Source organism: Copadichromis virginalis, linkage group LG7 (genome assembly GCF_057382275.1).
Source record: "Copadichromis virginalis isolate Kocher_CV1m ecotype Utaka linkage group LG7, C_Virginalis_male_GT1.1, whole genome shotgun sequence".
Classification (NCBI taxonomy): Eukaryota; Metazoa; Chordata; class Actinopteri; order Cichliformes; family Cichlidae; genus Copadichromis; species Copadichromis virginalis.
In genome coordinates this window covers 27,277,654-27,291,988 of record NC_140624.1, presented here as the reverse complement: position 1 = coordinate 27,291,988, position 14,335 = coordinate 27,277,654, and the positions used below count along the sequence as shown (strand labels likewise).

The following is a 14,335-nucleotide window of genomic DNA, read 5'->3' as shown; positions in this document are numbered from 1 at the left end:
CATAGTATCAATTGTAAAGCTTGGTGTTAATGGTATGAGGTTGGTTTTCAGGATTTGGGCTCAGCCCCTTAGTTCCAGTAAAAGGAAATCCTAATGCTTCAGCATACCGAGACATTTTGGACAATTTCATGCGCCCAACTTTGTGGGAACAGTTTGGGGATGGCCCATTCCTGTTCCAACATGACTGTGCACCAGTACACAAAACAAGGTCCACAAAGACATGGATAAGTGAGTTTAATTTGGAAGAACTTGAGTGGCATTCACAATCTTGATTCTCAAAAGTCAGAAGAAATAGTAAAAAGTAAAAACTGGATTTTCTAAGGAGAGTTCTTGCTAGCTGAAAGTACTTGCGAAACAAGATAAAAAACAACAACAAAAAACCAACTGACAGCAAAAGAAAAAAACAGCAATATTGATAGTGAGTTGTGAGATTTGTCTGTCTGTCACTGTTAACTATGTTAGTCTCTTTTTTTTATAAACAAATCGGGGGTTTCTCCGATGCGTCATCTAGCAGGCTATTTGAGGAGCAGCTGGACAGCTCTCAGGTGTTGGATTATTGTCTCAGTCTTAAGTGGTAACACGTCAACTGTCTATTATGTAGAACTTTGATTAGCAGGACATTCACGGATCGTGACGCTCACTGCCCAGCTATTCTCAGCCTGTGATCTCTGCCTACCTTTCCGTACTACCTCAGTTCCTCTCTTCCAGACCTCAGCCTCCCTGCTCACCTGCACTGCCACTGGTCCAAGCCATCCCCGTTTCAGTCTCCATCCTTACATACCTCGCCCAAGACTGCAGTAAACATGTGGCAAACAGTTCGAGTTTCTCGTTCTCATTCCAGTGTTCTGTTTATCATTTCATCCTCACTGTAAATAAACCTGCCTTCACTGCAGCTGTGTCTGTCTGAGTGATCTGCCACCAGGGTCCACTAGTGTAAAATGGTAAATGGCCTGTATTTATATAGCGCTTTACTAGTCCCTAAGGACCCCAAAGCGCGTTACATATCCAGTCATCCACCCATCAGTGATGGCAAGCCACATTGCAGCCACAGCCACCCTGGGGCGCACTGACAGAGGCGAGGCTGCCGGACACTGGCGCCACCGGGCCCTCTGACCACCACCAGTAGGCAACAGGTGAAGTGTCTTGCCCAAGGACTCAACGACCGAGACTGTCCAAGCCGGGGCTCGAACCGGCAACCTTCCGATTACAAGGCGAACGCCCAACTCTTGAGCCACGATCGCCCCACGTGTAATTCCTGACATCCTGGTACATTTCTGGAATGAACTCCTGATTCAGCTGTTTATTTTCCTCAATGTGCTTCATAAATGGGAGGTGAACCTAACCCGCAGAATCACTGAGCGAGAGGGATACTAATGCCAAGTTTTGGCCCAGATGTGCCAGAGGTCAGTTCGAGTTGCTTCCTTTCAGGCGTTTTTACATTCTGAAAAATTTGGGGATATTTTTTTAATATTAGTATAATGTGTTTAATAAGTTTAAAAGAGCATTTGCATTACATATGGTTCACTTTTTGAAGTATTCTGTTTTATTGTGAAGAGCTCATGATTGTAAGAGGAAGTCAATGTGGTTGTGATCGGTAAAGATATACAGATATTGCATCTGTATATATGAAATTGTGTTTTTTCATATTGTGAAACATGTTGCAAAACAGTAAGGCAGACTAACTGTATTATTTAAAGATTGCATGAATATACTCTGCAGGTTAGTGCAGAATGAACAGGTTAGTTTGCTGTACTGTGATGGGTTTAAAGTAAACAACAGTGTGTTGGACTGGTGCACAGTGGCTGTGCGGTCGTGGTTAAAGTTTGATTACATGAAATGTAGCATTGGCTAATATGAACTTTAGCTGATGATGCTTCATACCAGCTGTATACTGTCTAATATGAAGACAGCATAAACAGTGTACTGTTAGTACATAGAATGGAAATTGGCCAGGACAACTCATGAAACATCTGCTGACATCTGGTTCAAGTTTATAAATCCACAAAGGGCAGCAGGTCAGCTGATCACAGCTTGTACACTAACAAAATCTACTGAAGCTCTCAGTTTTTATTATTGTGAGTAGTGATTCTTTTCTTTGCGCTGAGCCACTACAATTGATTTTAGGGTTGAATCCCACTGTAACCCGTGACTGTGCTCATTTTCCTGTTTAGAGGCAAAGTCACCCTCTATAATGTAGGCAACAGAAAATATGTTTTTCTTTTTCTTCTGACTCAAGCTGCCTACAATACTACTTTCTTACTTTGAGTCCATTTCACAGCCTGTACTTTTTTACTTTTACTTGAGTAACGAACATTACTTCAACTTTTACTAAAGTAATTTTTTTAAAACTAGTATTTGTACTTCTACTTAAGTACAGAATGAAGGTACTTTTGCCACCTCTAATGTTAAGAAATGAGGATGTCATAGGGACAGCTCAGGTTGAGTGGATTCAGGCAAAATTACAGAAGCAAGGCTGAGATGGTTTGGACATGTGTGGAAAAGAATTTTAATACAGAGCTGCCAGGCTGGAGGGAAAGAAGAGGACCAAAAAAAAAGATTTGTGGATGTCGTAAAGGATGTTATGCAGAGGGTTGGTGTAACAGAGGAGGATGCTATGAATAGGATCTAATGAATCCACCGTATTGATCCCTAAAGCGAGCAGCCAAAACCCAAAGAAGAACACTTAATGTAATGACCACGCTATATCTTGACTAAATTTTTACCCCAGATAATCCTCCTCCGAAACAGCAAATCAGCCCGTAAACTCATCAGGAAAGTCTCTAAAGATCTATTTTCCCAAAGACCTCTATTTAACTTTTTCTATACAACAGGCAGGTTTAAGGCACTTCTGCACTAGCTTTACCTTTCAGGCCCAAAAGCTACATACATCTTTTATACTGTCACCCCTAATAAAAAGTTCTGAAAGATCCTACACCATGACTTTACGTAGTAGGATCAAACTAAAGGTGCAGGGCATCAAAAATCTCCTGATGATTCCATCACTGGAAAACTGTTTATTTATATTATAAGATGCCAACGCCCTGTGGCAGATTCCAAGTAAGGACCAAGTCTCTCTGTGATCCTACAGCCAGCAGTGTGTGTTAAGTCTGAATCAGTACATTATGAATCCAGTGTCAGTCAAGTCATAGAAGTCCTGAGAAAGACAGGGTATGCCTGTGTGTGTGTGTGTGTGTGTGTGTGTGTGTGTGTGTGTGTGTGTGTGTGTGTGTTGGGGGTGGGGGCTTGAAAACAAAGAAGGGCTCCAAAAGAAGTTTTGAAGGAGTAGGCAATGCACTGCTGAACTCTTTTCCATGCATACACGCTCATGCACAAATGAACACACACAACTTCTCAGCTCTCCTGTTTTGTTCTGCCTGGAGAAAGCCAGCAGGCCCCCCTCACTTTACTTCTTATCAGAACCCATCTCAACAAAGGCGTCTGTGTGTTTGGTGAAGGGCTAAAAGGAAGGAAGAGATTTTCTTCACACCTCCCCAATCGGGACGAGAAAAATGTGCATGATAAGAGTGGGGAACATGGTTAGTGTGTGCGTGTGTGTTAGAGAGTGGACCCCAGAGAAATCAAGGTAGACTGCCACAGACTTCCTCTGTCTCCACCTGTGCGAGTTCTTTCCTATTTTCTCTCTCATTCTTTCGTCCTACCTACTTCTCCCGCTCTTCTTTTCTCTCCATTTGTTACATCAGGCTTTTACAAAATCCAAACAGCATAGAGTCTCCAACCAGGCTAATGCAAACACGAAAAGTCATAAAGCATGCTGTAGTCCACCCGATTCTTAAAAAAAGAAATTCTGACTGTTATGACCTTTCAAACTATAGACCGATCTCTAAGCTTTCGTTCTTGTCCAAGATCCTGGAGAGACTAGTTCTCTCCCAGCTCCAGGCGTACTTGGACACAAACAATATTGCTGAGAAATTTCAATCTGCCTTTAAGCCATTGCATAGCACTGAAACAGCGTTGGTTAGAGTTCTTAATGATATTCTTGTAACCACTGATACTGGACGCTCTATGGTCCTAGTTTTACTGGACCTCTCTTCGGCCTTTGATATGGTAGACCATAACATTTTATTACTAAGACTTGAGCACACTGTGGGTATTAGAGGCACTGCCCTCGACTGGTTTAAATCATACCTCGCTGATAGATCCTTATCAGTTAACTTAGGCACCTTCTCCTCTTCCTCCGCTCCGGTCTGTTGTGGTGTGCCTCAAGGATCAGTTTTAGGCCCTGTTCTCTTCTCATTGTATTTGCTCCCTCTAGGTGCAATCTTTGAAAAATACAATATCGCCTTCCACTGTTATGCCGATGACATACAGATTTATTTTGAACTTACTGACGACCTTGCTGTGTCCCTGCACTACTTTCAAGAATGCATGCGGGAGGTCAAAGAATGGTTCCTGAGTAATTCCCTCGTTTTAAATGATAAGAAGACTGAGATTGTGGTGTTCAACAGTAAAATCCCTCGTGCCCAACTCTGTGCTGCCCTGGGTTCCTTTGCTAGTTTTTCTTGTGACTATGTCAGTAACTTGGGTGTACTGCTGGATAGCTTGCTCAAACTCGATAAGCAAGTGTCTGCTGTAGTGAGATCTAGCTTCCACCAACTGCGCCTTATCTCTAAGGCTAGGCATTATGTTCCGCATGAGGACCTGGAGAAGCTTATTCACGCTTTTGTGACCTCCAGGTTGGATTATTGTAACTCCTTGTACTACGGTCTTCCCTCTTCTCTTCTTCTTAGACTGCAAACAGTCCAAAATGCAGCAGCCCGCCTTTTAACAGGTACCAGGAAATTTTGCCATATTACCCCTGTCCTAGCTAGCCTGCATTGGCTGCCCATAAAGTACCGTATTCAATTTAAAATATTACTTCTTACTTTCAAAACTATTAATAAATTAGCGCCAAGTTATCTTAGTGAACTTCTCAAACCACATACTCCTGCTAGAACACTCAGATCTGCCACTCAACTACTTCTGACCCAACCCAGATCTCGACTGAAGTCTCGGGGTGACCGTGCGTTTGCTCTGGCTGCCCCGGTACTGTGGAACACCCTTCCTCTCGACCTCTGCGCATCTGATTCCATTGCACTGTTCAAATCACGATTAAAAACCCACTTATTCAATCTTGCCTTTCCCTCTAGTTAATATTTCTTTTATGATTTTATATCACGCACTTTTATGCTCATTTAAATTCTTGTTTGCTCTGTACCTGTTGCTTTCCTATGTATTAGTGACAGTTATCTGCTTGCATATTTAGTACTTGCTTTGGTCCTATTTCTATTATTTCTATTATCCTCCTCCTATACTCTATTTTACTTGTTAAGCACCTTGGCATACCCTTGGTTTTTAAGTGTGCTTTATAAATAAAGTTTATTATTATAAACCCAGTACTTTCATTCCTCCTCAGTGCTGTTACCATACCCCTTCTCCTCACGTTTAGCTCCTCAGATTTCCCTTCCTACCCTTAAACCATTTTCCCTTCCCTTCTCATATTCTAATGCATCTCATTCAGTGAGTTTTTGCAAGGCTGGAAATCACATCAACTTTTTAGTAGTAACAGATCAAGCATATCCTAACTTGTAAATCTCAGAACATGAGTTTGGTGTTAAAGTGTGGATTTGCAAAACCCTGATGTATGCCACACCAGAGAGGTCCCAAAGTTGTTGCCTGAAAGCTTCTTTATATTAATTGTGAATATTGGCAAAACACACAGCCTAGCTGTTTTCAACTGTGATCATCCGCTTTTTATCCTCACAACTTAAGCATAAAACAGTTTCGATGTTGTGCCACAGTAACTTGTTAGCATGTGGCATTTATGAGGTTCAATTACAGCAGCATTTCATTTTCCATCCAATATTGTCATAATGTCTGACAACAGAAACACAAAAAACATGTGAATGAGAACAACAGTATTATAAATGTAGCTGTATTGTTGCTGCTGGGATTTAGCTGTTTTTGGTTTGTATTATTGTAGGGTCTTCACGTTGCAATATAAGGCACCTTGAGGCGAATGCTGTTGTGTTTTGGCACCTTATAAATAAAACTGATTTGATTTGAACTGAATTGCTTCAGCGCAGGCAGAGGTCCGTACTAAAACATTTTAAACATCAGATATGAGTGCCATTCATCTCTTCTTACAGTTTCATAAGGATACCTGTCAGCATACACACACTTGCATGGTATTGCACCTACAGTGGACTAAAGGTAATGCACCACAGTGATCGGAATTATACGTATGTATAAGACTCCAATTTGTTCATGTAAATGGAGAATCCTCTTCAGATACTAAGGTTAATTATGCAGTTCACAGAGTTCTGCACTAGGGCCAATTCTGTTTACATTATACATGTTTCACATAGGTAGTATCAGTAGAAGGCAATGCATACATTTTCACTGCTATGCAGATGATACCCAACCAAGAAGCCTGATAACATCCACCAATTATTGAAATAATGTCTTAAAGACATAAAGACCTAGATAGACTCTAATTTCCTGCTTCTAAATTCAGATAAAACTGACGTTAATGTACTTGTCCCTAAAAATCTTAGAAACATGGTGTCTAACCACATGCTTACTGGAGGCCAGCATTACCTTGGCCTCCAGTAACACTGTGAGGAAAAGACTGAAAGTAGCTTTTGACCAGGATTTGTTCTTCATTGCACATATTAAACCAATATGTAGGACTGCTTTCTTCAATTTGTGCAATATCTCTAACATTAGAAATCTCCTCTCTCAGGGCGATGCAGAAAAACTAGTTTTAGGCTGGACTACTGTAATTCATCATTATCAAGGTGTGATCTAGTGCTATATAAATAAAATTGAACTGAATTAATACACAATCACTGCTGTGCTGCAAAATGCTAACTATGGAATGCTTGATACTCTGTATAAATATTGCTATATTCTATTGTCAATCACCATATTAATAGTTATGTTCCTAACAGGCAAAGCTATCTCAGTGTTTCCTACACTTGGAGTGTACTTATTATGCCTGGGTGGCCAGCCAGGTATATTATCTTACATAATCTGTAGCTAATGTTGCTATTGTGGCAGTCCTCTGTCTTTCAGTGGCCTCCCAGAAAGGATCTCATCCTGTGGTTCTGTGTATGTCAGCTCCAACTGTTTTCCTCTGGAAATCTGCTAAGCACCACACTAAGAAGAACCTGCGGCAGGTGGTGAAGGGGTTCATGGTTACCAAGGGTAAAGAGCTAAACAAGGACAGTTGAAGCCCAAAACCGGAGAAACTGAGTTCAGGATGAGAGATTTTCTTGAAAGGCATAGACTCATGCACATACAAATACATCCTAGATGTGGATCTGTAGGAAACATATACATGACTTGGATGAATGTTCTTATGGTTAATGGTTAATTTGACATTACTCTGTTCAACTGTAAGTGATAATGAATAGTGTCATGCTTTCTCAAGGGTACAAGATAAATATGTTACTTTGAGCAACAGGTTCTTGTTGGACTTTGTTACCATTTATGACACAGCTGAAAGTGTGTGAAAGATTTCATTTGAAAATAGTACAACAGGCCTAAGGAATTTTTCAACTGGCCTACTGTGCTGTTAGAAAAAAAACTGTTAAGAAAAAACTGAAGTCCTAACAAAACATGCTTCACTTTAAATAAGAGGACAGTTAAATTATAACAATGACACAGTGGTGCTCAGGCAAAAAGTAGCAAAATACAACTTAAACATACTTGAACAGAATTAGAGGACCTCTGTTGAAAGATTACTGAATGAAAACGATGTAAATATTAGTAAAAAAAAATGTGTTTAAAGAATTATTTTTTGCTCACAAATTAGGCTTCATTAGCAGTTTACTGGATGCATTAACAGGTTTGTAGTATTTAAGTGCTGCAGATGAATAATATAAAATGCATGTTTTATATACTGCCGCAATTTATTTTATTTTCTATCAACTATTAAACCACGACATTGTTTTTTAGTCCCTAACCTTTAAAATAATTATTGCTGTTAGCTACATGTCATTAAATAAAAGGCACTGTGCTTTCTCTACGGTTAAAGTGAAGTGAAAACTAAAAGAAAAGAAAATTACTCACCCAGCTCTCAAGCTGAGAATTGTTCCTTACCTAATACCACAGTTGTAAAGTAATCATGAAGGACTTACTACTAGAAGGTTGGCAGTAGTTGGAGTAATAAGTAATGAGTGAGTATTTACTGCGTTTTCTCTGGCTGTGTTTGGTTAAAGGTTTATCAAAAATAACTCAGAGAAAGCGTATGAGCTACTTAGCGATCATAAAAAGGAATGATGAAATCTGAAGAGTCAGTAATACAGTGCCTTTCAGTCGGTTCTCTATTATCTACTATCTAGTCAAGGATTAAGAACGATAAGTTCTTAAGAAATGTCACTATTGTGTGCTTGAGGGCTATACACAATCCAACAAACACAAATACTGTGGACACATTTTGTTTTTTTGAACCTCATAATATACATTTACACAGTCAGCAACTACACTTCATGCTCTTTGTTTGAGTAGTAAAACCAGTAAGATTCTTTTAACACATAATTGACCAGCTAACCAGCTCAGTGACGACATGAGGTAGCTGACTCAGTAAAATTGTAATGATAAAATAGCTGAGTAGGTGCGGCATATAGCTCAAACTGTTAAGTTAGAATGAAGTCAGAGATAGCCTCCACTTTGGTCATTCTTCTTATGTAAATTATTGTTATGCAAAGTTATAACTAGCTTTGAGTCAGTGGCCCGGTGACACTGACGGAAAGTAGAAAATCAAAGATTGCAACTTTCATCAACAAATCTGGAATTGGTCTTATCTGTACCTTAAAAAAACAATTGAGTGAGCTTAAAGGGAGCTAGAGTTTTTAGAAGTTAATTTTATATGAAGTATTGGAGCATGAAATAATATGCCTGAGCTGTAAGTGGCCGCATAGAAAGCACCAGGACCTGCAAAAATGTATCCACATGAGAGAAAACTAAGCTCCGCCTCTCGCTGAGCCGTTTCAGGCGATTAAATAGTAATAGCGCAATTCAGGCGGTGGAGAAGGGAATGCTTATAAAGACATCGATCCTCATTGGAAAATGTTTGCCTGGTTCTCTGGTGTGCTCTTTCTCAAATAAACATACCGGCGTATTTGCACCATTACAGAAGAAAGACTGGCTGACATCCGACACCGAGCACGAATGGAGCTACCGAGGCCCGACAAAACAGCCAGGCTGACTTTAAAGTTAATTTATTTTCCTGTAACTGTGACGGCTGTAAAACTGAGGGGGAAAGCAGGGGTCCGTTTGGTTACACAATCCCTCTCATAGAGCGTGTCGCCAACACCAATTCAAAGTTTAAAGACTTCCATTGTGTTGGTTTGCCCTTGGGATATAAAAATCTAAAGTTTGACACAAGAAATCGCTGCTAGACTCAGACTGACCAAATGTGGTAACATTTGAGGGCAGTGAAGTGCACAAATGCGCGGCAGGCTCGGACCGTGTTCACCAGTGTTCTTATCAGCTTTCGTGCTTCCACCTTTCTTGAGGATCCATGTTGTGAACAAAAAGTAAACGTACCGTCAACCGCCGACAGAAGGCAACTCCAGAGCAGCAACGCCAGCAGTAGACCGCCCATTTCAAGTCCTCTGCACTTTAAATCCATAACTCCGGGTCCATTTTCTTATATTTACTCCTCAGTCGAGTTGTGAAGCCCTCCACTCCTCAGTGCTCACATGTACACATATGGTCTGTGTTCCACTGTAACGCCAGATGTGGCTGCATGCAGGAGTGTGCGCTTCTGTGTGTCCTCCGCTATCGACTACATTCCCCCCCACCCCGTCTCACTTAAGGCGCTCGCGCTACTTTATACTTTGGACTCTCGAGCTCGCGCACTGAGAGAAAGGGCAGGCGGGCGTGGAATTACGTCACTCAACACGAGCCTGTCCCATTTTTTATTCTTACTAATTTGACTTTTGTGTAAATGTCAGAAATATCAGATGTTGGACAGCAGTTAGAGTAAACGCTGCTCTGTTGCTTTAAGGACAGACTTTTATGTCCCTGCACATGAAATTCTAAAACAAGATGTAAAGTATGACTTTTAAATGAAGTGAACCTCTGTAAAACTAGGATGAAACAAAGGAAATTACTAGTTAAGAGACTCCTTCCACTTGTTGTTTATGTCGAGTGGGGCGAGACACTTAAAATAACCTGGATTTCTCTGTGTATGCTAATAATCCACGTCATTAAAGATGATAGCAAATGAAAAAATCACTTGATTGAATATCAGCTGCAACTGATTTTTTTGGAAATAAAGCTGACTTTTTTTCATAGGTTTGCAAAAAGACATGCTGCAACAGGTCATTTTAGCCTACACTTACAGGAATTTTTAATGGATTTGCCGATTTTGTTATTCATAAGTAATAAATTATCCAGTTAATAAGTAATAAAAATCATTAAATGTGTCCTTACAACAACAACAACAACCTTTATTTATAGAGCACATTAAAAGCCTAGGCATACCAAAGTGCTTTACAGAAAAACAATAAAATAATACAATTAAGAGCATTAATATCAAAAATAATAAGAACAGCAGACAATGTTCACAGTAGAAAGCCACTAATAAAATGGACTGCAGCACATAGATTATAACAGACCCAGTGCCGCATGATAGAGAACACCAAGAATGAAGGAATAGTAAAAGTTAATGCAATAGGTCGCAGTTAACAGTCAGCATTTAACGGGTAGAAAAGGCAAGTTCAAAAAGATAAGTTTTAAGGCGTGCTTTAAAAGAAAAAATAGAATCAGACTCCCGAATGCCAATCGGGAGGCTGTTCCATAACTCAGGTGCAGCAAAGGCAAACGATCGATCGCCTCTAGATTTCAACCGAGATCTGGGCTGAACTAACAATAACTGCGAGGATGACCTTAAAGCCCTGGCAGGGACATAAGGGTTTAAAAGTTCCTTAAGATAGGTTGGTGCAGTATTATTGATGATTTTAAAAGTAAGCAGCAAAATTTTAAATCGAATACGGTATTTGATAGGCAGCCAATGCAGCTCAGCAAGAACCGGAGTAATATGGTCAAACTTCTTGGTTTTAGTTAGAATACGAGCCGCAGCATTCTGAACTGTCTGTAATCTATGTAGAAGGGTAGCATGGAGACCAGAATAGAGTGAGTTACAGTAATCTAGTCTTGACGTTACAAAAGCATGAATGAGCTTTTCTAAGTCATTATACGGGATATAGTGTCTGGCCCTGGAGATGAGACGAAGCTGATAAAAACTAGATCTGACAACAGCAGACACCTGTTTATCAAGTTTAAAGGAGCTGTCAAACAAGACACCCAGATTCCTGACAGTATCAGAGAAAGAACTAGTAAGAAAGCCAAAGGCATCTTGAAGTTTGACGCGAAGGGCATTACTGCCAAAAATCACGATTTCAGTCTTTTTTTCATTGAGAATAAGAGTATTTGCCAACAGCCATTTCTTGACCTCACTCATGCACTCACGAAAGTTATTCAAAGATAAAGCGAGATCATCATGTAACTCAAAATAAATCTGGATGTCATCCGCATAATAGTGAAAAGCAATGTGGTATTTCTCAAAGATAGCACTTAAAGGAAGCATATACAGTGAGAAAAGGGTCGGGCCTAACACAGAACCCTGGGGGACACCACAGCAAACAGGTACAGGGGAAGAGGAAGATGAGGCCAGATGTACCGAAGAAAGCCGATTGGAGAGGTAAGATTTGAACCAGTCCAAGGCAGTGCCCTTAATGCCAACAGAGTGCTCTAATCTTGCGACTGTCCTTAGTAGGGACAGTGACAGCAAAACCTTCTAACAAACCTCACCCTGTCAGTCATGACAGAATATGATGCCCTTCTTAAATACACTGATGTTGATACAGGATAACCTTGTAAATTAAAGTAACCAAACAACCATTCAAATTAAGCAAGAACTCTAGCTTGTTTTTGTCTGGACTCCAAGCATTTTTTTTTATTAATCAAACTGACTTCCAGGATGTATTGCAGCATACCTCAGTCGTCCCCAAATGTTCTTGGTTTTAAACGCAAAAGCAAGTAAGCCATGTAATCATCGACTAGTTAAAGAAATATCGTACACCAGTCTAACGATATCTCCTCCTCCTTCCCAGACACCACAGATCCGCTGCAGTTCGCCTTCCGATCCAACAGATCCACAGAGGATGCCATCGCCCACGTCCTGCACACCACCCTCAGCCACGTGGACAAGAAACAGGGTAACTATGTGCGAATGCTGTTTGGTGATTAAAGTTCAGCGTTTAACACAATAGTGCCCTGCAGACTGTTCACAAAGCTCAGGGATCTGGGACTTAACAGCCGTCTGTGTGCATGGGTGTTGGACTTCCTCACTGGCAGAACTCAGGTGGTGAGGGTGGGCAGGTGCTTCTCCAACAGCATCACCATCAACACAGGAGCACCTCAGGGATGTGTCCTCTCGCCACCGCTCTACTCCCTCTACACTTCAGACTGTGTGGCCACCCATGGCTCCAACACCATTGTGAAGTTTGCTGACGACACAGTGGTGTTGGGTGCCATCTCCAACAACGATGAGGCGGCCTACATGGATGAAGTGAAGAATCTGGCATCATGGTGCCAGGACAACCACCTCCAGCTGAACGTCAGCAAGACCAAGGAGCTGGTGGTGGACTTCAGAAGGGGTCAGCACAGAGACTACAAGCCCATTATCATCAATGGAGCTCCAGTGGAGAGGGTGCAGTCCTTCAAGTATCTCGGTGTCCACATCTCCTCAGACCTGACATGGGCTGCCCACATTCAGGTCCAGACCAAAAAGGCTAGGCAGCGCCTGTATCACCTACGACAACTGAGGAAGTTCAGGGTCTCTCCAAAGATCCTCAGGATTTTCTATACAGGCGCTGTGGAGAGCATCCTCACACAGAACATCACATCGTGGTTTGGGAACAGCTGTGTGAAGGACCAAAAAGCTCTCCAGAGAGTGATCCGTACAGCAGAACGCTGCTGCAGGATTGCTCTCCCCCCGCTTCAGGACACCTACACCAGGAGATGCCGGACTAGAGCAGCGCAGATACTGAAGGACCCGTCCCATCCAGGCAACAAACTGTTCCAACTTCTGCAATCTGGTAGAAGGTTCCGCATCTTCCGGGCAAGGACAGAGAGACTCAAGAGGAGCTTCTATCCCCAAGCCATCCGTGCCCTAAACACACACACCCGCCCTCTCACATCATCTATAATTGACTGAGACAGGACTCTCTTCCAGACTCTCTCTCTATCTCTCTATCTATCTATCTATCTATCTATCTATCTATGAATATGAATGTAAGAAGGAGGGAAAAATGAATTTGAGAAAACAAATGAAGCTTTTACCCACTGACACAGGAGATGCACAGGGGACAAAAGACACAGTGGAAGACAAATGTATGTACATGGGGGACACATTATGACACAGCTGTGAACAGGCCACAGGTACTACCTACTCTGTAATTTCTGAGATTATTAGCCATAAGTAATAAAAAAAAAAGACATTTAACTTCAGAAACGGCATGATTATTTGTTATTGAGTGATTTCCATAATATTTATCTAAAAATATTATGGAAATCACTCAATAACAAATAATCATGCAAAAAAAAAAAATACACTGAGCCTGAGATTATTACTTATGGCTTGGAAACATCAAATATTCGCTCCCAACTACTGCTACCGCTGCGGCAACCAGGCGGCAATCATGGAACTAGACGACACCCTAAAATACTCTTTCTTGCAGTTTGATCCAGCGCCTCGCAGAGGGGAGCCCCACGTCACTCGCCGCACCCCAGACTACTTCCTGTAAACTCTGATTATTGATTGCCCTTTGACATTTGTACAGTATGACTTTCAACTGATGACAACATGAACTGGGAGGGTGAGAGACTTGGGGTGGAGCAGGAGGCATTGTATATCAACACACACGAAAAAAACAACTATTTAAACATTTAGCAAAAAACAATGTCTGTGTCTGAGGATGGACCAAAAAGTGTGTGCCATAATCATAACAATATCCATTGCCGAGGACTTGTATTGCGAATCTTCCCATTATATGGAAAAAACAAAACAGAAATGTTTAAATTCTCTTTCCTGTTACTGTGTAGCTGGACTGATGGCACCGAGGTCCAAGACATAAATTTTGCTACTCTGAATGCGGCTGTTTGAGTCCCACGCGCCATGGCTTATATTGAGTAGATCTGAACGTGATCTGTTTGCACTTTTGTAAATGAAAAGAAATGTAACATATGTCAAAATATGGAAAAGATTTCACACTACAGATGTTTGTTGTTTGTTTTTTTTCCCTTTTTTTTTCTTCCCAAC

At 41.2% G+C, this 14,335-nt stretch overlaps 1 protein-coding gene across 1 annotated transcript in view; it reads right to left on the bottom strand.

The window, feature by feature from the left end:
• Positions 1 to 9,801, bottom strand: part of lrp5 (low density lipoprotein receptor-related protein 5) — a 52,893-nt gene extending 43,092 nt beyond the window's left edge. The window contains exon 1 of the mRNA XM_085462773.1: positions 9,553 to 9,801. Coding sequence (XP_085318899.1) covers positions 9,553 to 9,637 — 85 coding nt within the window. The 5' untranslated portion in view covers positions 9,638 to 9,801. The remainder of the gene's footprint in view (positions 1 to 9,552) is intronic.
• Positions 9,802 to 14,335: the final 4,534 nt, after the last annotated feature.